Here is a 26,335-nt window from a genome sequence, read left to right on the forward strand (position 1 = left end):
CCTCTTAACGATGACACGCACTCCTTCCTTCTCGCTCCCTGCTCAGGAGTTTGCTTTATTCCCATCCCAATCTGGTTTACCCCTTCCTTTGCTCTCCCCCTCCACCCGGCCGTCCTCCCTCCTCCCGTTTGCGTTGCAAAACACGGCCATGCCATCTGCAAAGGTGTCGCGATGCACTTCCCTAAATAACCGGTCCGGCGCGCCAGCCCCTCGGCGCCCTCCGGTCGCAGGGCTCACACGGAGCACAGTGCTCTCAGTGCCCCGCACCAGGCCTCGCAGCCTGGGCGCAGTTACACCGCGCAGGGCGGGGCGCGGCAGTGCGGGCTCCAGGGGACACCCGCGCCTTGGCCGGGGCACTTGGGCCGGTTTCCGGTACACGCGGGGAAATCGCCTCCTGCCAGTGTCTGATCGCTCGCCTCCGCCTCCGCCGCCTGGATTGCATTATTATTTTTATCCGGGTTGCCGTTTGCTGCGGATGGTGGTGAGCGCGGGGCTGGCTGGGCTGCTTGGGGGGTGGGGTGGAGGGAAGTTGGACGTGGATCAGGCAGGAAAAAAAAAGTTTGGCAGGGCGGCTAAGTAGGGTGGAGGGGTGGGAGGGGGCGGCGAGCTCCCGCGGCTCGAGCCTCCGCGCCCTCCCGGCCGGCGCGAGTGTGTCTGCTCGTGAGTGTGAGTGCGAGTGTGAGTGTGTGTTGTGCGCGCAGGAGCCAGTGCGTCGGGAGCAGCGGCTCGGGCAGCTGCTCCTGCCCGCACCCTCCCCTGGAGCCCGGGAAGGACAAGGCGAGGTTTGGTGGCGAGGGCTGGTGGGGGTGGCGTGTGCGTGTGGTTGTGAATGTGTGTGTGTGCGCGCGCGAGCGGCAGAGAATCAGGAAGTCACAGCAACGAAGCGCACACAGCACACAGACATGTTTGATTGCCGTGACATGACGCGCGCGAGGGAGGAAGCGGCGGCGGCGGGGGCCGGGCCGCGGGCTGTGGCGCGGGCCTAGAGCTGCGGCTCGGAGACCGGTTCCTGTCCGCCGGCCGCGCCGCCACCCCAAGCTCCGCGAACCCCGCGCCCCTTTTTGTTCCGCGTTCTCCAGGTAAGGAGCCTGCGCAGCCCTGCCGCCGGCTGTGTGCGGAGCTTTCCAGTTTTTTCCCTGCCAGCCCCCTCCGGTCTCCCGGCTCGCCTTTCCTGCAAAGTCAGGCAGGCGGGGGAAATGGGCTCCTTGTCCTCGGATCGATTGCGTGGAAAACTTTCCAGCGGGAGGCACCATGAGGGGGAAGAAGGCCTTGCTGGCTGCTGTTGCATGTCAGTTCTTTCTCCTCCGGGTCCGGAGAGTGTGAGTCGCTGCGCCCCGGGGCTGTTGCACATTCAAACTTCGGGCCTAAACGTACCTCCAACTCTCGCAGGATTTACTCCAGCAATAAAATAAATATTCAAAGTCGTCCACTAGCTCTTGCCAGGCGTTTGGATTTTTTAAGGGAATGAGGAAGGCTTGGGAGCCGAGGGAGTGGGGGTGTTGTGCAGAATCCATTCCTTATTCAATGTCTGCACCGGGTGTTATGTAATTTTAGTAGCACATGGGTGTAAAGCCTAGACTGGGCTTCTCCCCTCCTTTGTTTATATAACTTTTGGGTGAGTTTTGCAAGGTTGTCTCTTTTTTTTTTTTCCTCCTCCCTAACCTGATGGAGGTTGGTGCTTTGGAAAAAGCAAAGCGACCTGGGCTAGTAATTTTTTGGAGAGGTGTCATCATTGTCTCCTTTCTGGTCGTCATGTAGGCATGTATGACTTTATATGTGTACTCTTAGAGCACAAGGAAGACATTAAGGATACACAGTTTGTTTACTGCATTGAGTGGTTATTTTTAACATTTCTGCCTTACCAATAGCGAGTTAAATTTCAAACTTCCATTTCAAAAGACTTAAAATTTACACCTGGTTCTGTGCCTTGCTTGTCTGAAGAGAGAATGCTTGCATAAATAATGAGATTGTTGCTTGGGTGTTGAGTAGCAGAAAATTTCTATCTAACCACCAAAGACTCAGAAACCATTGAGAACCCTAATAATAATTTAAAAAGCCATACCCAATGTTATGTATGTGTATACTTACATATTAACCTTCAAATATTTTCAGTAATATTCTCCATCTGCTATCTGGGGGGCCACTACCAGAAGCTTGTTGGCCAGCATTGGCATTTTAGGCTTCCAGGCTACCTCTAGCACATTGGTGAAGTGTTAAGAGGCGTGGCAGATTTGAATCCTAGTTGCTGCATTGTTATGCAAAATGAGACACACTTTTTCTTTTAGGAATCTAATTGCTCTTTTATTCTCCTGGCCTTGCTTTCTTTTTTTCCTCAAATGTTTCTTTACAATGCAAATGTTTGCTATTGTAAAGAGGGGATTTAGAGACACCTGTTAGGTCCAAAAGATACTTATTGCGGTAGACTGAGGGGAAAAAATAAAATAAAAACAACCCAGTAGATCAGAGGTCCATCTACCTTGGGGGCATCAGAGAGATGCCATTTTTGTAAAGAACATTTAAAATGAATGAGGAATGTGGGGTATCAGAACCCTTGAAGAGGGTGTGGGGAGGGAGGGCTTCCTTCAATGCAGCCTTTCTCTTATGACTTATATCAGTTACAGCCCAGCATCAGGACTAGCTGCACTGTGGTGTTTCACAGAAAATATTCACCACAAGAGCATGTTCAAAGCAGCCTTAGATCTTTTCTTTTGTTCGTTTGTAAAGTGGTTTTTGAGCATTTCTCGTCAAGTTTCTTGAAAAGTGCTTTGACCAACACCTGAGGCTTAGAATTGATAAAAAAAAAAAAAAAAAAAAGTGCCTCGGCTTGTATTATATTGTTAATGCTTGAATTCTGTTTAAAGTATTCCTGACATGGTATAACTAGAAAGTAACACTTTTGCAGATAAGTATTTAAAATTTTTTTCTTTGATTAAGTTTAAGATAAATCATTCTACAGGCCAGTATAAAAGCATATCACATCCTTTTCTAAAAGTTAATTGTGATGCTTCTTCTATTACTGTAATATTTTGACATTTATTATTATGCATTACAGCAAGAGCATAAAAAAAGAAGACTTTTATAAATTATAAAAGTGGTGCTGTCCTCCAGTGTTTTCTTGTTTTTTTTTTTCTCCTTTAGAAGTCTTCCTTTGTAAACAAGGCCTTTGTCAAACTCTCTTAGGTCAGCAGCTTTTTGATACCCCAGAGAAATAATAAATCACTATTTATGACATCTTGACATGCTGCCATGAGGGCAACCGAATTGTCACAAATGTAATACTAAGGACTATTTCCCAGCATTTGCAAGTGGAAGGAGTGTTGGTAGGACCTGATTTAACCACTTTAAGATTTGATTCTTATTGTTTCTGGTCAAGACGATTTTAAGGGACAATAGGGACAAATTCTTTGGTTAACATGAGTGACCTTAGAAAACTATATGAGTTACATTTCTCTTCTGCTGTATTTGTTGTGAGCAGATGAGAACATTTCCGTAGTATGAAAACAACATTTGGGGGCTATTTCTGATTTCTCCTTTTTAATGTAAAAGAATTATGTTCTAAATTGTTTTTTTCCCCTTAAATGTTGTGTTTTGGAGATGTTTTTGGCCAATAGAGGATGTGAATTTTCTGTCACTTTTGGAAGAGTTCTTATTAGGGGACTCTGACCTTTAGCCGGTTAATAAAGTCATGGGTCATTCCCTAAGTAGTTGTGGGTAGAAAATACACATGGTGGTAATTTATTTGATAGCATATTTAGGAAGGCCTGGAGTGATTATTTTTTCTATATAGAATCTTACGACTTTATACTTACAAGGGAGTATAGGAGTTTAAAACTATGTTCTGCCAGAGTCATTATGAAAGAGAGCATATTTATTTACATAAGATATTTATCATTAAGTTAAATGGGATCTTGCAACCTGGATTTGTACAACTGCAGCTTTCTTACTGTTTTATTATGACTTTATTATTACCCATGTTAATATAGCACTTTTTCTTGAAAGTGTAGGATATGTGAGAGAGAGAGCTTTTAAGTAGTAAAAGTTGTAAAGATATCGTTAAAGATGCTTGAATAATTATACCTCAGAAAAACATAGACTAGAGTCAGTGAAATTCAGGAACAAAATAGCTGGTCTTTTGAATGTTTGATACAACCACCTCATTAATTTACACATTTGGAATGATGCTTTAGATATGGAATACAAGATTTTGGCCTGAAACTCTGACATAATGTCCTTTTGGATTTCTGGGTTTGTAATACATTATTATATAATTGAAGCCTAGTATGAATTAGGATATTTTGTTAGATAGCTAAGACTTCCAGAATATTTGAACAATTATAATCTGGCTATATACCTGTAAGATTTAAAACATTTTTAAAAATCACAATATTCTATAGTATTTTTAGGTGGATTAGTATCAATTTAAGTATCAATCTTTTTTTTTTTTTTTTTTTTTTGAGACGGAGTCTGGCTCTGTCGCCCAGGCTGGAGTGCAGTGGCCGGATCTCAGCTCACTGCAAGCTCCGCCTCCCGGGTTCACGCCATTCTCCTGCCTCAGCCTCCCACGTAGCTGGGACTACAGGCGCCAGCCACCTGGCCCGGCTAGTTTTTTGTATTTTTAGTAGAGACGGGGTTTCACCGTGTTAGCCAGGATAGTCTTGATCTCCTGACCTCGTGATCCGCCCGCCTCGGCCTCCCAAAGAGCTGGGATTACAGGCTTGAGCCACTGCGCCAGGCCTTAAGTATCAATCTTTTGCCAGTATATCATCTACATCTATGCAAGCACTAATATTTTAGAAACTTTTTAGAAACCGGCCTAATTTAAATATGGGCTGGCCGTTTTGTAAGTTGATGAATGGGGCCCACAGAAGTTGAAATAATATTTAAAGTTTGAAAACCATTAAATATAATTGAAACTCCCTCCTTTAAAAAAAAAAAAACAAAAAAAAACGACTAAATTCAGAATTTGGAATTCAAAATTCTTTAAAAATGGTAAAAATCTCTAACCAAAAAGAAACATCATATATTGGCTTACAGGTTATCCAAGGGAAATTCTATATCAGTTTACACTTAAAATGCGTTTTTCTGGTTCAGGATGATTCTATATTTCTTTACCTACTTGATGTGGTATATTTCAGTTTTTACCATCCCACTGGGAGATGCGTTATCACACATGGAAACTGGATGTCCTGAAGGAAAGCCCTCTCCCATCTTCCCCCTCTGCTTTGTTGAACTGGGCGTGTAATAAATGGCTTCGCAAATATTCACAATTATTTTGTGGCTTGCTGTTGTGCTATACTAAAAGACCATTAAGCAAAGTCCAAAATTCTGTAAAAAACAGATGACCTGTAATTGATAATTTATGTGTTTTGAAGAATGTACCTGAACATTTAATATTGTATTTATAATAGCATATTGAATACAAATAACAAATGGTAAAGTGCATGGGCCATGTGATACACAGAGAGGGAGATCAGGATGAGCTTTCTTGAGTTGATGGGGTAGATAAGGTCTTTGAGATGGGATAAGGTTGCTGTAGGGGGAGGGCAGAGGTGGGGGTGGTGGCATCTGAGCATCCCAGATCAGAAGAAAGCCCTGAGATCACAAGAGACCCGGCCTGAAGGAACGTGGAAAGACCAATGTACCTGTTTTGACCTGGTTGCCTGGAGCAAGAAGTTCCAGTTGGGGAGAATTTTCAGAAGATAAAGTCGGAGATTGTGGAAAGACTTGACTTGCAGGCTAAAGCATGAATCTTTTACCCAATCTGTATTGGAGGCTTGTCTCAGAAGTTTTGAGCAAGGGAATACATGAACAAAGCAATATTTTAGATTAATCTGGCAAATTGTGGATTGAAGTCCGGAGTGGGAATTAAGCTGTTAGAAGGATCCTGGCAATAATGCGAGCATATGATAGCTCACAAGGTATCTTTATATCTCATATTTTATTTGATTCGTATCAAAATTGAAGTTGTAGTCAGCTACTATTATCTCTATTTTATAGGTAAGGAGGTTGAAACTCAAGTTAAATGAACTCATTTGTTGATTTTTTAAAAGGCATATTAACATCATTAATGGCTGTTACCTATTTTAACTGCAATGAACTTGGAGTTCATTGTTGAATTGTTGCTACTATGAAAGTCAGGGCCAGTTGACATTTAATGAGTGCCTATCATATAACTTTATTTCATTCAGCATATGATGGTTGAGTTTTACTCTTCAGTAAAAATGTGCCATTTCAACCAGAGGTTTTTAAAGTATGTGTTTCAGACTCTTCTTTTTATATGTTTAAAGTATAAATAAACTTATCTTGGCAGACAGAAAAGGAAGTGGCTATTGTTGATTCTTATCAACATCCAGAATGAGGTTGCTTTGCAAAAGGGCCTAACCTAGGAGAGAGAGGCATATGTGTAAACGTACATGACCTACTACCTTTCAGAGTGTCAGGATTTGAAACTAACTTTTTTTTTTTAGTTTGTTAGGTTTTGTTTTGACCAGTTTGCCCAGCAGTTTGGGTTCCACTGAATTTTAAAAGTGATAGTCATCTGTGATTACCTTTGTAACAACTAATGGACATGAGTCTTAGAGTAGAGGATGCTTTGCTAAAGGGTTTCTAACACTTTGAGTTTTCTCGTAAATTCCCTTTTTAAAACAATTCTTCCTTTGTGGGACCATTGTCAGTCCTCATGGAAAGACCATGAAATTGCATCACAGGTAGACTCTTTTGAGATGGCAACTCATGGTATCTATAGGGGTGGTAATGTTAAGAGGCAGGATCCTATTAAGGCAGTGTCTGAGGTTCATGGGGGACTAATTAGCTGCTGCCCGAGTTTGTTGTTATCTTCTGTTGTGCACAGAGCTGCCTCACAGCCTTTGCCAGGTCTGACTCTGGGCAAGGACGGTTCCCAAGGCAGTTTATTTAAAGTGAGGGCAGCAGCTCACACACATCCTAATTTGTTTCCCTGATTGAAAGATGAAGGAGAGTTCACAGAAGCCCAAGGAACAGAGGAAAGTTTTAATCCAACAGCTTTTAAAAAACATATTTGACTTTGAAACGAATGGGAAAGTGTCGTGAATAACCACAAGAATGCTGAAGAAATGTTTTCAATGATTTTCTAGGGTCTTGATGGAGCAACTTATAATGTTAACTTTAAAACCAAGTGTGATTTTTATCTGTGGTATAAATCACATTATGCATTGTTTAAAGTTGCACAGCTCAGACCAAGAAGCAGTGTGGGCCTTGGTAATGTTTCACTGCTTATCCCGACAACCTTGGCCTCTAAAAAAGAAACTTCGGGTAGATTTATTTCCTTTATCTGCATTGCTGTTCTCCTTACCCCCGCACTGCTTCCCCATTAAGAATAACAGTGCTTGAGGCCCAGTTCTAAAGATGCTGCTACTTCTTGTGGGTGAATTATCAATTCCTTTATAGAGAAAGCCACATAGAAAACAAGAGGCAGCCCTTCAGGTCAGGGGAGATGTTCTGAATCAGCAAACAGACATAAAAAGAACTCTTATCTTAACTATCTCCTGAACCTTGCAGTTCTCCTGTAACAGCCAGAACGCTAATAAGACTGGGATCTTCTTAGAGATGTGGACTGGGCCTAACTTTTATTTCTGATATTCCACCTTTAACCTGGACCTCAAAGTTTTTCTGTAAAGTGAGCAGTGAAAAAAGACAGGCTGGAGATCCAAGATTTCCTTGTGCTTTCTTATGAAGTTTGGTGAAGAGCAATTTAAGAGATATTGTCAGGGTGGCTGTGCTTCCCTAAACTCTGTGACTAGAAACCAAAAGTTTCTAGGGAACTTTTTTTTTTTAACGTAAAGGCCTTGCTGAAATGCTACCTTCTCCATTACACTTTACCTAATTCCTTTCTCTCCTCTACCCTCTGAGCTAAAAGTAGTGTCTCCCACTCTATGGCTGTGTTGGATAGTTTAGCTGTACCCCTCCGTGTCCTATAGGATCTTTCAATATTTTTCTCTTGTTGCTACTTATACACAAGTCTCATTTCCCTATCAGACTTCCAGAGTTGTGGGGTAAGCCGTCTCTTCATTTTTGTACCCCCTGCATGCCTTGTACCTGGTAGATACTCGGTATAGTAGGGAATAAGTAACTAAAGCATCGTCGACCTTTTCCGTTTATGACATTGTCTTCATTTCACATTTCAGGGCTTCTCTTTACTTCTCTAGCCTGTGATAAGTTAATATATGATCACAGCCAAAGCCTAGTCCTTGCAAGATATCCCTCCCATTGTTTCTGACATTTTTTTCTTTGTCTTCGACTTTCTAACCCTGCACATCGCTCTGGCCTGGTGAAAACTCTGGTGGAAACATTTCTTGCTTCATCCGTGTAGTAGCTCAGTGTTGGACTGGGAGTCAAGAGATAAAAGGTTCTGCCTGAGGTTTCTCTTCTGTTGCAGATGTTACTTTGGGGAAGCTATGTTTTCCCTTTCTGCCTTACTGCTCTCATCTTTTCAATGGGGGTGTGGCGAAATGTCTCTTCAAGTCACCAGAATTATTAGGAAACACACATAGGTGTGTTCAAATATTACTCTACATGTGGGGGTCTTTGGTGTTTCTGTTGATTACAATTAGACTGTAAGACACAAGTTTTGGAGTGGTGACCCTTAAAATTCCATGAAGTCGAACTTTTAATATGCGGATGGCTGTGCTGAGCCTTTCAGCTAAGGGCAGAGGATGGAGATTTGGCCGAGGGAGGATGACTGTGGTGTTTGGAGCTCTGGAAAGTTCCTCTGGGGCCTCTTCTTTTTAAAAACACACAGTCTCTAGTTGTGAATGTGGGAAAGTGGGAAGTAAGGATGAAATCAAGACAGAGTATACTGCTGAGAAATTCTTGCCTAAGAACATAGTGGTTTGGCCCTCGGGGAGTCCTGGTCTAGGGGAAGATGGGGACCAGCAATGCATGTGTATGGGGAGGTTGCTGTGTCCCCCTCTCCCCAGATACATTTTTGTCATTATGTTGTTAGCCACATACAGATACTTGTGGAGCAGGTTGTTCTTTTCTGTGACAATGTGAAACTCCCTCCTTCTCCCAACACAAAATAAAAATAGATTTTGTGTGTTATTATGTGAGCAGACCTACCACTGCCCTGTGAAGTCCATCTGGGCCCTCTCCTCCAGCCTACCCTACTATGCTTACTGCTCTCATCACCACCCTATCTCTATTGTCTCATTAGTGCTTTGGAGAAGAAAGGGGCAGAGAGTCCAGGGGATACCAGCAGGGCTGGTGAGGGAGAAGCGGAGTTGACCAATACTGGACTTTAAACCTTAATCATACTAACTTAGTAATGATGTGCTGCTTGAGACTAGCACCTCTTTCTAATTTATTTCCCCAGGTTTCTTCATACTGTGGGAAAGTTTAATTATATACCTGAACTGTAAAATAAAGTTGCCACCCGAAATGAAGAGGAAGAATAAGAGGCCAGGATTATAGAGCTCATCTTTGAGAGTCCTCCCCTTGGGTATACTTGGGTGATGGTAGCCACAGCAGATCCTAGGGCAGCCCTGATTTTGCCTTGGGAGTCCATTAATGGACTTTCCAACACACAGGTTTGGATGAAGTCTTCAAGATGCTCTGGAGGCAGCAGGCATCACGTCATGAATGGACAGCTGGAAGGGTCCTTTGAGATACTCCTATCCTGAGCCTGGAGGAAGTCAAGACCCCAGAGGAAAGGCACTTTTCCCAGGGACCCAGAGTTGGTGGTGACCCTGAGACCAGAACCCAGGTCTCTCAGCTCCCAGTGGGACATCAGTGAATATCACATCAAGTTCTATGAGAGTCCAGATCTCTGCCATTCATTAGTTATATGGCATAGGCTAAGTTTCTTCATTTGTTAAACTTTACTGTTAGTCTGAGCCACACACATTCATTGAAGTCCAGGCATCTGAGGTTCTCTTCTTACTAGTTTCCTATATAACATGTTCCTATATTAACATTCCAATTATATGCCCGTAATTTTCCACTTCCCTTGTAAGTTGTTTTCCCTCTAAGACATTTTTAATAGTTTCCTTCAACAAAAAAATGAGAAGCATTTTTATGGGACATATATGAGTAATTACAACATTCTCTGAGATTCCCAGGTGGAAATGATAATGCAAGCGGAAAGTAGCGTTATGGGCTAATATATATTAGAATTTCATATTTAATATGCATCAATTATATTAAAAGTAGGAATATCAGCCTAACTAACTTCAGTATTTGTATCTTCATTGTTCAAACTCGTGGTATATTACTGTAATACCTATTGAAGCTGATTTCAGTGTAAACCGTAACAGGAAGTAAGCAATTTCCTTTTATTCACTAAAAAATAAAAGGGTGTATTAGCGTGCTGATATACATGAAAGAACATTATATCTTGTAGTAGCACTGAATTGACGTCAGCTTCCTAAATTTAAAATGCTGACTGAACCTGTGTGAGGTGTGGAAAGAAAAAAAAAAAAAAAAAAAAAAAGTTACTTCCGTCTGCTTTGTTCATCACAAAGAATAAATAATAACATTGGGCTCTCTAGTGAATTCAAGGCTGTAATTCACTGTTGAGGCTCCTCTGTTGTTTAGAAGCCACTTGTACTGGGTTCCCTTCGTCCTGTTTTGATCCCCTGCTTGTGATCACTCTGAAGTAGCCTTTGACTGCTTTGCGTTTTAGCTCTAATTTATTTGTCAAAATGGTCTAAATTCTTGCCTACACTTTAAGGATATCTTTATGGGAACACAACTCAAACACTGACCGCTCTGTGGTTTTTATTTATAAAATTAACTGAAGCCGGCTGCAGTGGCTCACACCTGTAATCCCAGTGGTTTGGGAGGCCAAGGTGGGAGGATCACTTGAGGCCAGGAGTTCAAGACCAGCCTGGGCAATATAGTGAGAGTCTGTCTTTACAAAAGATAAAAAAAAAATTAGCTTGGCATGGTGGTGCCGCCTGTGGTCCTAGCTACTTGGGAGGCTGGTGGGGGAGGATCACTTGAACCTAGGAGTTTTGAGGCTGCAGTGAGCCATGAGCTCTCCACTGTCCTCCAGCCTGGGCAATAGAGAGAAGCCCTGTCTCTTAAAAATATGAAAAATTAAAGTTAAAATTAAAGAGTTGATTTTATTAATAGTTGGACCTTGAAATTTCCTCTGCAGTGGATTCATCAGATAATTTTTGAGCTATGACTATATGCTGGTTGAGGTGCTGGGAACGTGGAAGGGAAACCGAGCATGCCCTGCCTTCATGGCCCTCATACTCTAGAGATTCAGTGCAAGCGATGGGTCGCTAGGAATGGAAAGAATGTGTTTTTTGTACTGCCCTTCCAGTCCGTCATTCCCCTGTGGGTAAAGAGCCCTGCTATGGTGACTAGGCCACCACAGTCTCATTCCATCTCTGCCACTAAATAATGGGTAAGCAAATCACTTAGGGTATGTCAGTCTGTCCTTTGTAAGGTTGACAGCAAGAACTTTCTCCATGTACAGGTGTGTGCCTCCAAGGTAACATCATAATATAGAGCAATTGCTAAAACTGTTGCTAGTGGTATTCAGCTATCTTGCTGGCATCATTGATCTCTATCAGAATGTGAAAAACAGCTTATTTACTCATTCTGGCTCATATCCAAGATGCAGTTGTACCCACTCTATGAGGCATTTCCAATGGGGATGCCAAGAAGCCTTAGAGTGTGGGTGGTGGAATATAATTTTGCTGAAATTGTAGAACCAGAATTTCCACACCTTGTCTGTGGTGAGCTCTGATCCAGTAGTCATGGATGACTTCTCTCAAGATTCTTGACCAGGGCCAGGTCTGGGACAAATCCCTGTTTTTTTTTTTTTTGTTGTTGTTGTTTTGTTTTTGAAATGGAGTCTCACTCTGTTGCCCAGGCTGGAGTGCAGTGGTGTGATCTCAGCTCACTGCATTCTCGCCATTCTCCTGCCTCAGCCTCCCGAGTAACTGGGACTACAGGCGCCCGCCACCACTCCTGGCTAATTTTTTTATATTTTTAGTAGAGACGGGGTTTCACCATGTTAGCCAGGTTGATCTCGATCTCCTGACCTCGTGATCCACCTGCCTCAGCCTCCCAAAGTGCTGGGATTACAGGCGTGAGCCACTACACCCAGCCAAATCCCTGGTTTTAACTGTCCTAGGGGTCTCTGCTTCAATTAATTAGCTGGCAAGAGGATCACATCTTAAACTGTCCCTCCTGATCACTTCTGGTAGAGTGGAGTTGGTGGGGAAAGCAGTGCTAAGTAAGGGTGGCCATTTGTTGTGGTGAGACTACAGCTGGGTTTTTCACACGTGTCATTGCATTGAAATATCAAAAGAAGAACCATTAAATAAAGTAGCTAGTAGTTACATATATGAGTATTTGAACCCATATTTGTCTGATTCCTGTAGCTTTTGCTTTTTTCATGATTGGGACTTCTCTTTCATTCTCAGATTAGAAGATTGTATTTTTCCCCGTTTAACTATCTTGAAGTTTTGAATGCCCACTCACTTATGAAAATGAGTCTTGGTTGGATACTTTTGAGAGGGTTCTGTATTTTAAAGGGTTTGTGGGGGTTAATGACTTGTAAGTTGTCCAAGGCAGTAAGTAATGGAGAGCATCTGTTGACTTAAGTAATAAATTTCAAACTTGTTTAGAATTCTGCTTATGTGTTAAATTTGAGTTTCTCCAGTGAGTCTTTTTGTATCTTAGATGATTTATATTTTTCTGGGGAATCATTTAGTGTGTGTGTTTTTTTAAACAAGTGGTCTTCATAAAGACTAGGGCAGATGGATGTATATCACACTCACTCAAACATCTGGAATAGACAGGGCAGCTCTGTTTGATGTTTGTTACAGAAATGGCACCATCAAATGCTAACAACTGTTTTATTCTGATCTTAACATCATGTTTAAAACATGCCTTCCTTTTTTCTGCTTTTCAACTTAGCATTACTCTACTGACTGGCAGAGACAGGAGAAGTAGATGTCCACGCCCACAGACCCTGGTGCGATGCCCCACCCAGGGCCTTCGCCAGGGCCTGGGCCTTCCCCTGGGCCAATTCTTGGGCCCAGTCCAGGACCCGGCCCTTCCCCAGGTTCCGTCCACAGCATGATGGGGCCAAGTCCTGGACCTCCGAGTGTCTCCCATCCTATGCCGACAATGGGGTCCACAGACTTCCCACAGGAAAGCATGCATCAAATGCATAAGGTAAGAGTTTGTTCTTCCATTCAAACTCGACTTCTGATAAGTGGATGGCTAATATTTCTGATAACCCCATCCCCCTTTCTACTGTTGTTGACAAGAAAATCAAGCAAGATCTTTTTCTTATGTATCTCATATATTATTAAAAACGCATATTGTGAGGTACTTTTGTTGCTACAGATGTTGCACCAGTTACGAAGATCAGATGTTGACTTTTTAAAATACTGAGATAGACTATGCAGTTCTGACAAGTAGATCCTGTGATTTGTGGGTTGAAGGTATTTTTGTCTTGGCGAATTAGTGTATTAGTCTATAAGTCTTATTTTTTCCTATCTGTGTTAAGTAACTTATCCACTAATGAACATACTGAAAATTATTCTTTCCTAAAAAGGTTGACATTTATTAACAAAAATTAGATCCCAAAGAGTAAAAGGAAAAAGTCTTTATCTAAAGGATTTTTGGAAAAGGACTTTATTGAAATTAAATAGTTTCTAGGGAATCCTTAAAATGCACATTGCTGTCTCTCTGGGAAGCAGTTTTATTCTGGTTTTGGAAGAAGGTTCTGATTTTTGCAGAGCTCACGTCCAGCTGTTTGTTTCTGGACTAAGGTTATAATTATCCTTTATTTATGAGGCTTGGATTGTTGCTGTGGGGATGATCATATCTGTACCATTTGGCATTATGCCTTCACAGGAGATGCAAAGAAGAGAGAACAGCCTTTTGAGAAAGTAAACAAGATCCTCTGTGACAGTTTGCTTTGAAAGTAAGCAATAGCCAGGAAAAATCTATGAGGACATTACATACTACCTGAACGTTTTGCCTAATGAGACACATAGAGGTTTTACACTCCTTGGGATGATATCACAGGTGGATAGGGTGGCAGGGCTGCTTCTTGACATTAAGTAGGTGTATTCATTAGGATTCTCCAGAGAAACAGAACCAATAGGAGATAGAGATAAATGTAACAAGAGACTTATTATGAGGAATTGGCTTACACAATTATGGAAGCCGAGAGTCTATTATCTGCAGTCACCAAGCTGGAGACCCAGCAGAACCTGTGGTATAGTTCCAGTCTGAGTGTGCAGGCCTAAGAACCAGGAGAACTGATGATGTGCATTCCAGTCTGAGTCCAAAGAGCCCGAAGAGTCAACGTCGTAAGTTCAAGTCTGAGGGCAGGAGAAGACCCAGCTTAAGCAGTCAGGCAGAGAGAAAGCTTCTCCTTTCCTCTAGCTTTTATTTATTTATTTATTTTTCCTATTCAGGCCCTCCATGGATTTTGGATGAGGCCCACGACATTGCTGGAGGCAATCTGATTTATTCAGTCTAAGAATTCAAATGATAATCTCATCCAGGAATACCCTGACAGACATACCCAGAAATAATGTTTAATCGAATATCTAGGCACCTGAGGCCCCGTCAAGTTGACACATAAAATGAACCATTACAGTAGACAAGCTGTGGAAGATCCTGGCTTAAAAGAAAAAGATTACCACAGAAAAGAGCAAGTCTTTCCTCTAGTTACGTAGGACTTCAGGTCAGTTTTAGGGTAGGGCATCAGAGCCCAAAAGGGAAGATCCTTTTGTTAAATATGTTGTAATTTGATGATTTTTCAAATCAGGAGAGTAATATATGATTATTTTGAAAAGGAAAACAATACTGACATAAACAGATAATCCTACCTTTACTCCAAGTAACAGCTTGTTGTACATGCTTTTTCTATCTTACTTTTCTGTATGTTCATTAAAAATACTGTATAAGCACAGATATGTATATATTGGTGTAATTTTTTTGTTACTTTTACTATTATAGAATCATATTGTCAATGTTACTTACTCTGAAACTTCCTTTTTGTCATTTAACAATGTATTATGGGTATCCCTATAACATTCCCTAGTTTCTGCCTCCTTTTTTAACAGATAAATTTGTTAGCTCGTCAGAGCTCTAGAGAAATAAAGCTGCTTGTTTTCCGTGTCATATTTTTCAGGGAACCTATTGAACGTATTGACATATGCAAGTCCTGAAATTGTTTTGTGTTGAGATTAAATTAATTTGGGAGCTATATTCTAGATCTGATCAATGACTTGTAAACCTTCCTCTAAGTGGCTTACGTAATTTCAGAATAATTTGAAGATATCTCACCTTCAAAATGAAAGATAAAATGTGAGGGAAATACTTAGCTAAACTTTATTGTTCTTTAGCACTTAAAAATTCATTGTGTGAGTGTTGGGTCAGTTTTGTGTTTTTCTCCTGGATCGTTTGTATTTATTTATTTATTTATTTATTTTTGAGATGGAGTCTTGCTCTGTCTCCCAGGCTGGAGTGCAGTGGAGTGATCTCAGCTCACTGCACGCTCCGCCTCCCGGGTTCACGCCATTCTCCTGCCTCAGCCTCCGGAGGAGCTGGGACTACAGGTGCCCGCCACAGCACCCGGCTAATTTTTTGTATTTTTAGTAGAGATGGGGTTTCACCATATTAGCCCGGATGGTCTCGATCTCCTGACCTCGTGATCCGCCGGCCTCGGCCTCCCAAAGTGCTGGGATTACAGGCGTGAGCCACCGCGCCCAGCCTCTCCTGGATCGTTTTTATTGTTATCTCTTTTGATCCCTTCATTTTATGTCCTAGCATTTTTATTACACTTTCTCATATTCTCTCTACCCTCTTAAATACTCCTTTTTTTGTATTGCTTTGCTCGCATTCTGTGAGGTTTGCATTTTTTGCCATCCTGCTTCTTAGCCCCAGCCCCTCAGATAGTTCCCTGCATGAGGATCTGGGTGAGGGTTTAGAGCTCACACCTGCTGACCAGATGCCTTCACTTTTTTCCATTCTTTTTATAGGCAGCTTTATTTCTTGTCTTATTCTTCCTTCTCCCTCTGAGGCTTCAGCTTTTTGCTTTTCAACATTACTGGAAATAAATAAACAAGTGGCCTAAATACATCTGCTGTGTTGCTTTGATTTCCTCTCTATTATTACTATTTAACAGACTCAGTGACACTCTTTATACTAGATTCTTCCCATTTTTCTTCTGAACATCCTCTTTATGATACATTTTTCTTCTTTTCAAGTGCATACTTTTGACTCTGCAGAAATTAACTTTCTTTTCTCCAAAACTGCAAACTCTCATACTTTCTTGCTTGAAGTCATTTGGTTTCTATAAACTCCTGGAAATATTTCTTTCAGGCTGTTTTGAAAATTGCTATTACAGTTTGGGGAGGAATAGACTTTTCCCTTTTCAAACACATGCTCCATTGCCCAATTCTGGATTGGATTAATGTCGATTCAATAGCTGTTTATTGCATGTCTGTCACATATTATGCCTCAAGTTTTGGGTCCAGCCCCTGTGTTCATTATTTATTTCTAAACCGTGCCTTTAACCTTTTCCATTCCTCTTCCCTCTGTAGTATAGCTTTATCTGTTGCACACTCTTTCCCTTTCAGTATTCACCCCCATTCACGGCTCTGTCCTGTCTGTTCCTCTCTTTCCAACTGCCATGGAACTCTGTGGTTTCAACTTTTTAAACTTTCCATCATTCCTTTCCTTCCAATGGAGAAAAATTACCAAAAACTGGATCATCACAGATGTGTCCAACAGCCGTCCTTCAGACTTCAGACTAACTTCAACATATAACAGGTTTCAAGATTACTTACCAGGGTATGGAAAAATAGCCTATATTTGTCTACCTTGTGACCAGGGCTTCATTTTCATTGCCCGTTTCGATATTACCAAAAAAAAAAAAAAAAAAAAAAAAAAAAAGAGAAAAAATCCTCTGTTTAAAGACTTAACATTTGACTTACAGATAGTTTGCTGATCATTTTGGTCTAGTCTCCTTTTTTTTTAACTCTAGAACGGGTAGTAAATGATTGTGCCACACTTTTGAAGAACTTAGGAAGGGGTCTGAAAACTCCAAATAGAAATGTTTTCCCTTATAGAGGTGTCTAACTGATGTCCTTTAAATGTTTCAGCCCATCGATGGGATACATGACAAGGGGATTGTAGAAGACATCCATTGTGGATCCATGAAGGGCACTGGTATGCGACCACCTCACCCAGGCATGGGCCCTCCCCAGAGTCCAATGGATCAACACAGCCAAGGTTTGTGTCAGCTACACACCTGATACTGGTTCCCCAGCATAGTCTTTCAGTCTTTCCTGTTGGATGTTTTAATTATGACTTCCAAAGAATGTATCTAAGGAAGATCAAATCCAGCAGGGTTTCTTTTCCTTATAGAAATCTACCTCCATCCTCACCAATACAATCTGATGATTTGTATGGGAAATTTTATTTCTGAAGTCCTAGTAATTTTACTAGCCATCATGTGTGCAAGCAGTCTGCAGAGTGCTCTGTGTACTTTATCCAGAATCTTTATCGTAATCTTTTAAGGTGAATTATGTTATCCCAGTTTTATAGATGGAGAAGATAAAGCTGGACAATTTACTTTGTTTTGCTAAGTTTACATGTCCAATCGGTGAGAGGGCCAGAAAGAGAATCTAGGCCTGCTTCCCAGCAACAGTGTAGATGTGAAGGTAAGGTGAACTACCTGTGTCCCTTAAATTGCATGCTTATCCATCGTCTATAAGGCAGCTTTATCTGGCAGTGAAATTACATGTCATTTCTGGTGGGTGGCTAGGCCTGTCATAGCAAATTACCACAAACAGAAATGTATTTTCTTATATAATTCTGGAGGCTAAGTCTGAAATCAAAGCATCAGCAGGGCCATGCTCTCTCTGAAGGCTTTGGAGAAGAATCCTTCCTTGCTTCTTCCTGGTTTCTGGTGGTTGCCAACAATCCTTGGCATTCCTGGACTTGCAGATGCATCACTGCAGTCTCTGCCTTAGTATCCACATGATTTTTTTTCCTGTCTGTCTGTCTGTGTCCAGATTTTCTTCTTTTTTTTGAGCCGGAGTCTTGCTCTGTCGCCCGGGCTGGAGTACAGTGGCGCATCTCTGCTCACTGCAAGCTCCGCCTCCTGGGTTCACACCATTCTCCTGCCTCAACCTCCCATGTAGCTGGGACTACTGGCGCCCGCCACCATGCTCGGCTTCTCCTGCCTCAGCCCTCCCATGTAGCTGGGACTACAGGCGCCCGCCACCATGCTTGGGTAATTTTTTGTATTTTTTTTAGTAGAGATGGGGTTTCACCATGTTAGCCAGGATGGTCTTGATCTCCTGACCTCTTCATCTGCCTGCCTCGGCCTCCCAAAGTGCTGGGATTATAGGTGTGAACCACCGTGCCCAACCCAGATTTTCTTCTTTTTATGGGGACTATTCATTGGATTAGGGCCTTCCCTAATGCAGTATGGCCTCATCTTAACATGATTACAGCTACAAAAATACTGTTTCAGGCCGGGCCTGGTGGCTCAAGCTTGTAATCCCAGCGCTTTAGGGGGCTGAGGTGGGCAGATCATGAGATCAAGAGATGGAGACCATCCTAGTCAACATGGTAAAACCCTGTCTCTACTAAACATACAAAAATTAGCTGGGCATGGTGGCGCATGCCTGTAGTCTCAGCTACTCAGGAGGCTCAGGCACGAGAATCGCTTAAACCCGGGGGCAGAGGTTGCAGTGAGCCGATGTTGCACCATTGCGCTCCAGCCTGGCGACAGAGCAAGACTCCGTCTCAAAAAAAAAAAAAAAAAGAAATAAAATACTCTTTCAAAGTAAGGCACATTCCCAGGTACTAGGGGTTAGGACTTCAACATATTTGGAACACAATTCAATTCAACTCACAACAATGGCTAAAAGAAATACGGCATATTTCTTTTCTTCTTCATACGTAACAAGTCCTCTTTCTTTTCCTCACTGTTGAAAACTATTCAGGTACCTCAAAGCCTTTTAATATAATGTAGCCTAATTTCAGAGTCATTATGTGGTCATTTCAACATGTGACGGGCATGAGTTAATCTAGCACTAATTGACATTAATATGTAGATATTCTAATTCAAGGTTTATGGTTTATGTGTTGCTATATATAATCTTGTGTAATTAATGTGTGTGTTTCCTCCATCCATGATCAGATATCCATCTACCCGAGGGAAGACTTTTGGCTGTGAGGATTTAGAGAAGTCTAAGCACAGTTGTTTCCTTTTGAAATATAAATAAGCAAGTCGTGGAGGCATAGGAGTGCCTCCCCACTAATATTTGAACAGGCTTTTGAACATCCCAGACTCTTATCTGAATTTTAGTGGCAGGCAGGCATAATTGTTGCAGATAACTCATAGAATCTTGACCATGTCAGAAGAGCAGCCTAAAGCTCTGGGACTTTTTGCTGTACAAGAAGAAAAAATTTGACTCGTTCACTGTTATGAGTGAAGTAAGACAGTATTTCCAGGCTTATCATTTAAATTTGGAGGGGCCAAGTATATTCATGGAGCTAATTTAAACCTATATATATATATATATATATATATATGTATTTTTTTTTTTTTTTTTTTTTTAGGCACAGTCTCCCTCTGTTGCCCAGGCTGCAGTGCAGTGGCGTGATCTCAGCTCACTGCAACCTCTGCCTCCCAGGTTCAAGCGATTCTTCTGCCTCAGCCTCCTGAGTAGCTGGGACTACAGGCGTGTGCCACCACACCCAGCTAATTTTTGTATTTTTAATAGAGACAGGGTTTCACCATGTTGCCCAGGCTGGTCTTGAACTCCTGACCTCAGGTGATCCACCCTCCTCAGCCTCCCAAAGTGCTGGGATTACAAGCATGAGCCACTATGCCTGGACTTAAACCTTTATTTTTAATACCTGGGAGGTATAGATGAGTGATATTTAGTGATTCTTAAAGCCAGGTGCTTACTTTTTCTGCTCCAGTCATTGCAGTAACTCTAATAGTGGAGTCCTAGGAAAATCTGAAAACTAAAACCACTTCAAATGCACAAATCGTAATTGAGAGCATTTTTACTTTTATTTCTGTGATCACTTGGCTCCTCTCTTCAACGTAAGAATGATGTCTTATTTATCTTGGAATCCACAACACTTGACATGATATCTAGCAATTGGCTATATAGATATTAGTAAATTTTGTTCAATTAGGTGTGGAAGTTTGTGTATTAAAGAGTCAACAGTTTAAAATGATCTCAACTTTTATGTAATTTCAATGAAGTATAATAACTTTAAATGCAAAGGTCTGCATTAAAGGGAATCAGAATTAACATGTAATATTCTCTAAAATAGTAAAGTGCATTGTAGGCTGAGGAATGAGTTATTTTAGGGTGTATTTTTGAATAAAGCAGTATTAGTATAATGCAGTCCTATTTTATATAATGATCTAAAAAGAATTTAGACTTGGTAATAGCACGTGTCTTTAAAAAACTCATTGTGAAAAGCCATTTATTAATATAAAAACACAGGAACAGAGAGATGTGGTATTGATTGGAAGGCTGCGAGCTTTAACTACCTAGCAACCTATTAGGTTATTTTAGGGTGTTGGTCAAGAAGCAAAGCCATTTCCTTCAATAAATACCGAATTGTGTACCTTATGGTCCCAACGATAACATTGTTTATTTTTAGTCCATTGGATAGAAACCCTTCAAAGGCAGGTATATATTTAAGTTTTGTGTGTGTGTGTGTGTGTGTGTGTGTGTGTGTGTGTGTGTGTGTAGAGAAAATTCATATAATATTGGCACTTAGAAGTTCCAGATCGTTAATAGGAGAAAGGTTATTGCATCTCTCTGAGGCAAGGTGAAACTCGGGAGATAATAGCCCTTGAAAACTAGGGAAAGAAAACTGCCACTTTTGACTTCTTTCGAACGAGCAAATCATACAGGATTCCAAAAAGAGCAGAATCTGCATCAACACTGTCATCCTACTGACAAATGTATATTCACTCTCGGGCAATTTCTTCACTCTGTTTTCTCAACTAAAGATAATTACCAAAATATGTGATGTTGTTGTATCACTTAGATTCTGTTTTTCTTCAAGTTTTATGGGATGCTATTCCTGTAGAAATAAAAATCTCTATTTTTAATAACATACTGTGACAGAATGATTCTATTCACATCCCCTACAAATTCTGGGAAATAATTCTCACTTCCGTTTTCTTCTGATCAAATTTGAGGTGAAATTTTGTTGTACTGACTAACTCAAAAATGATTTTTATTTCACTCTCAATTTTTTGGATCAAATTTGAGGTAAGTTTTTTTTTGGTATTGATTTGCCAGTGACCAGGTTCTTTTTTTCAGAGTTTAAATTGTTATGCTTAATGTAACTGTCTCACCTTCATAATGTTGCCTTGTTCATAATTTCAAAGAGTGATGTAAGACATAGTGTTACACATGAATTTAGACTAGATTGCCTAATATTTTGGTTCATTGTATTAGGCATCTTATGATTTGCCATGAGTGAGATTCTAATTGATGACCCTAGGAAATAGGAAAGACCGGAAATCAGGAAATGTATGACTAATTTTAAGCCCTGGTCATGTCTCTTCTACTGTGAAAATGGTAGCAGGTTTGGTGGGAAGATTTTCCTCCTGTGGTAAACTCAGGGCTGGCCAGAAAGACGTCATAATGAATAGACTACCAGTTTGTACTAGAATTACAATTAAGGGGCTAATGTAAGCCTTCTTAAAGAAGCATGTTAATGCTGAAGTTAAGTGTCTGTTATTGATATTCTCTAAGTGTTTATTGTTGTAATAACAACATGTTGGGATTTAAATTTCTGCTAGTCTTGCAGGCTTTCAAGGGAATTTTCTTGGCTATTTTATATAACCAACTCAAACCCTAAACTGCATGGTGTGTGTGCTTCCTCACGGAGTAGGGATTTGTGGAATGAAATTTAGCAATTCTTCTATTTACCTTTAGGGCAGGATTTCCCTGAATAGAGTTCTACTTCTCATCAAATGGTGGAGTAAAACCCATTCTTGGTTTAGGGGATCACGCTAAATTTGCCTCCCTCTCCAAATGACAGTTGGAGATAAAAGTAACTGAATATTTTATTTTCTTTGGGCTTGTGAATTATGAGGGTGAATCCCCAGTTGTGGGCAGTCATATATTCTCGGGCCTCTGTGATTCTGCAGATGCACAGAGCTCTTTCAGTTCAAACTTTTCTTAGGTTTGAGCATGCAGCAGGAATTTAATAAACACTTATGTGATGACCTTTGTGAGAACTGTGACACGATTACATTTATTAAAGGGCAGAGACTTTTCATCCATCTGTGTATGTAATGCTGTGTTCTGGGACACCTTTGACTTGATTAATTGGCACTTTGTTTCAGCTCAAGGACACCTTTTGGATTGCTTTAGGCCACTTTGTTCTCTCCTTCATCTTGGATCTCCCTCCAGCAATGTTCAGTCATGCTTTTCTAGGAATTCTATGGCTAAGCTATGCAGATCATCTCCTGAAATAAGTCCCTTGAGGTTTTTTTGTGCATTTTGATTTTTCTTCCCCAGAAAAGTGTTCTTAAATTTCCCATTTAGATCTCTTAGAAACCAAACAGTTTACTCTCATTTTTATGTTATATCACAAGTGGTTCTAGAAGGTTTTTGAAACTTTCAAGTCCCTGACTTATTTTCATATAACCAAATTTATATGAATCATGGAAAGGGCATACCTTGGTTTAAATCTTGAAGCTGCCAAGAGTTAATTGTGTGACTTTGGGTAACTGGTTTACTCTCTGAGCCTCATTTTCCTCATTTTAAAAAATGTGGTAACAGTATATATCTTTTAGGGTTGTTGTAAGGGTTGAAGAAATAATGTATGCTCTACCCATATCTTCTTGATTCCCATTACCATTTCTACACCCCCACCAGCCTGATTTCCTGTGCCCAGAATCACTGTCTTGGTTCACTTCCATCTACCTTTCCCACATATGGCAAAGTCCCTGGAGAACAATAATCTTTAGAGCATTAGTCATAACCAGTGACTTAACCAGTGACTGCTGATTGCAGGAGTGTAAATACCTCAGCTTCTTTACCCCTTTCCTGGAATAATTTGGAGGCAAGTTATTTACCATATATTCTAAAGTTTCTGCACTGAATTAATCTTCAGATACCCACTGCAGCAGCTGGTTTGATAATACCCCCCCCTTATTGGCTGCCTTCCCTTCCTTATATTACCTTTTCATACCCCTATTAGTGTCCACGCACCTTCCCAGTAAATTGCCAGTACTCAATCCTTAAATAAGGCTCTGCTACTAGGGAGAACCCAACTGTGATAGTTGAGTGCAAGTCAACTCCTTGCATAGTACCCACAACATGTAGGCACTCAATAATTGCAAGTTATTCATAACATGCATAACAATAAACCAAGTGTTCGCTCTCCACCTGAGACATTCTTTATTCCCCATTGAGATATATCAGGTGCCATCAGGTTTTGTTCTCGCAGTTGGAGCTACTTTTACCATTCAGTACTGTCCCTTGGTGCCTTTCCTTTAGGTGAACAACAACCACTAACAGTTTACCTTCTAGGACTATTGATGTGGCTATTGATCACTTGAAGTGTGGTTAGTTCAAATTGAGATGTGCTTTAAGTGTAAAATATTTAGCAGATTTCAAAGTCTTAGTATGAAAAAAAAGAACGTAGAATATCTCACTAACAATTTTTATGTTTTAAAATGATGTTTTGGATATGTTGGTTTAAATAAAATACATTTAAATTAACTTCACCTGCTTTTTTTTTAACATTTTAAAAGTGGCTACCAGAAAATTTTAAATTTTACATATATATAAAGCACATATTACTATATTAAAATCTTAAACTACATGTAATTAATAAATGATATGTCATTTAAATTTCTATCAGACAGTTGCTGCAGACAATTATTAGAGTATTCAGGGATATCTCTCTTTCAGGGTTGTCAGGGGCAGCCTGTGATTTTCTTTTGTGCTTTCTTTTAGGTTATATGTCACCGCACCCATCTCCATTAGGAGCCCCAGAGCACGTCTCCAGCCCTATGTCTGGAGGAGGCCCAACTCCACCTCAGATGCCACCAAGCCAGCCAGGGGCCCTCATCCCAGGTGATCCGCAGGCCATGAGCCAGCCCAACAGAGGTCCCTCACCTTTCAGTCCCGTCCAGCTGCATCAGCTTCGAGCTCAGATTTTAGCTTATAAAATGCTGGCCCGGGGCCAGCCCCTCCCTGAAACGCTGCAGCTTGCAGTCCAGGGGAAAAGGACGTTGCCTGGCATGCAGCAACAACAGCAGCAGCAACAGCAGCCGCAGCAGCAGCAGCAGCAACAGCAGCCGCAGCAGCAGCCACCGCAACCACAGACGCAGCAACAACAGCAGCCGGCCCTTGTTAACTACAACAGACCATCTGGTAGGTTAATACGCAACCAAATGAGTAATGCCATGGTCCAACTCGGATAAGAAAGACTGCTCACACACCAAAACACTGGGTTGGTACAAGCCCAGGGCTGACATAGCCTTTTGTTATACCCCACTGGCTCTCTATCCTTGCTCCACTCAGACGGCCAAGATTCTTGGTCTTCCTCTGCTGTTGAGACCTAGGGCAGTGTTTCTTAACCTTAAGAGGTGCTTGTGCAAGCTGGAGACCCGGGGAAAAAGCACCCGTGATTTTGCATTCTCTTTCAAGAGGTTCAAGGTTTCTTGGAAGCGCATCCACACACCCAAGGTTAAGAACCTCTGGACTTAGTGCCTTTCATCCCCAAAACTCACTGCTCAAATCAGTCCCACTAGAGCCATTTTATAATTTGTTGATTTGTTTATTTCTATCCCTTTTTGTTATGAAGAACATCTGGAGAGGCTTACAAGAAGCATGCCTGTTGTAAAATAATTATGAGTAGAAAAATCAGAAACAAGGGAAAATAGAAAAAAAAGTAAGAAATGGAGGTAAGCAAGTAGGGCTGTAAAAGCTCTCATAGTTGCTGTGTTTGCTTCAAAGATGACTTGAGTTTCTTGACAATCGGAGCCAAAAGGAGACAAAGTCCTGTATCTAAGTCTCGCCATTTCGAAGGAAGTTCTTACCAATTTCTCAGAAAAGGCCATTTTTAGCATGAGAGTATAGAGTTGATTTCCCACATGGGATTATTTTTTAAATTATTATCATAATCATTATTGTAAGAGGCACTGCATGATAGAAACATCAATAGCATTTGTTCATAACAGACTAACAGATTCAACATGGCCTATTTCTTATACACCTTGGGATGAAATCTGAAGCTATGACATTATACAATGGGTAGAAATGATATAATCCTTTGCATGGCCTCTTGGTCCTCAGTCTTGATCCCATTGATAGACTTCAGAGGTGCAGGGGACTGTGGACTGTGGAGTAATCTTCCATGAAGGTTGTTTTCTCTAGGAAGCGTTTTGTTAAAGAACTGGAAAAGCAGAGAGTTTATGGGTCGATTCTAATGAAAGCTTTGGATTCTAGGGAATGAGGTACTTCCTTGACATCGATACCATTTCCTCTGAGTGGTTTCCATTCATTTAGGCAAGTTCTGACACGCAGGTTGTTGCAAACAATTAGTTTGGGATATTGGTACTCTTCCTGGGTTTTGGGCCTTATACCGTGGGAGAGAGTTCAGATTAGTATTTTTTTTAATTAATATTCTGCCTATTGAGTTTGTATATGTTTATTTTCTGGTAGAGGCAGCTCCAAGAGTAGGCTTACCTAAGAGATATACTCATCTTATTAATTGTTATAGCTTTAAGAATGGATGTCTTAGTAAGTCTGAGCTACTGTAATGAAAGGTCATCAACTGGGTGGCTTATAAACAGTGAATTTGTTTCTCACAGTTCTGAATGCTGGGAATTCCAACTTCAAAACACCAGCAGATTCAGTGTCTGGTGAGGGCCTGCTTCCTGATTTATAGATGGCTTCCTTCTCACTGTGTCCTCACATGGCAGAAGAGACAAGGCAGCTCTCTGGAGCCTCTTTTATAAGGGCACGAATCCCAATTATGAGGACTCTTCCCTCATCAAGTACTCACCTCCCAAAGGCCTCACCTTCTAATATCATCTCCCTGGGAATTAGGATTTTAACATATGAATTTTGAGGGGACCATAAACTTTCAGACCATGGCAGTGGGTTTTAAAAGGGCAAGAAAATATTTCATCTCCAGATTTCTGTGTGGCTACCATGGAGGCATTTGGTAGGTGGAGGATCATAGAGGACTGAGCTTTGGGAACTGGAAAAGTTATACAGGAAATTGCAGAAAAGGGCAGTTTGAACCCTAAAAGTATTTAGAGGTTTTAAAACTGCAAAACTCCAGCTCTTGA

General features: G+C 41.1%; 1 protein-coding gene across 9 annotated transcripts in view; it reads left to right on the forward strand.

Annotated features, from left to right (window-relative positions):
- The window catches only part of SMARCA2 (SWI/SNF related, matrix associated, actin dependent regulator of chromatin, subfamily a, member 2), a 182,214-nt gene that overhangs the window by 2,444 nt on the left and 153,435 nt on the right, over window positions 1-26,335 (forward strand). For 5 of the 9 annotated variants that reach the window (XM_031654174.1, XM_031654181.1, XM_031654176.1 and 2 more), the window contains 3 exons: window positions 12,913-13,173; window positions 17,127-17,256; window positions 23,991-24,410. In XM_031654174.1, coding sequence (XP_031510034.1) covers window positions 12,949-13,173; window positions 17,127-17,256; window positions 23,991-24,410 — 775 coding nt within the window. In that variant the 5' untranslated portion in view covers window positions 12,913-12,948. Of the gene's footprint in view, window positions 1-366; window positions 482-673; window positions 783-816; window positions 1,080-12,912; window positions 13,174-15,675; window positions 16,816-17,126; window positions 17,257-23,990; window positions 24,411-26,335 lie in introns of those variants that run through there. The other 4 variants (XM_031654178.1, XM_031654179.1, XM_031654177.1 and 1 more) reach the window with 4 other exon arrangements.

Source organism: Papio anubis, chromosome 13, assembly GCF_008728515.1.
Source record: "Papio anubis isolate 15944 chromosome 13, Panubis1.0, whole genome shotgun sequence".
NCBI lineage: Eukaryota > Metazoa > Chordata > Mammalia > Primates > Cercopithecidae > Papio > Papio anubis.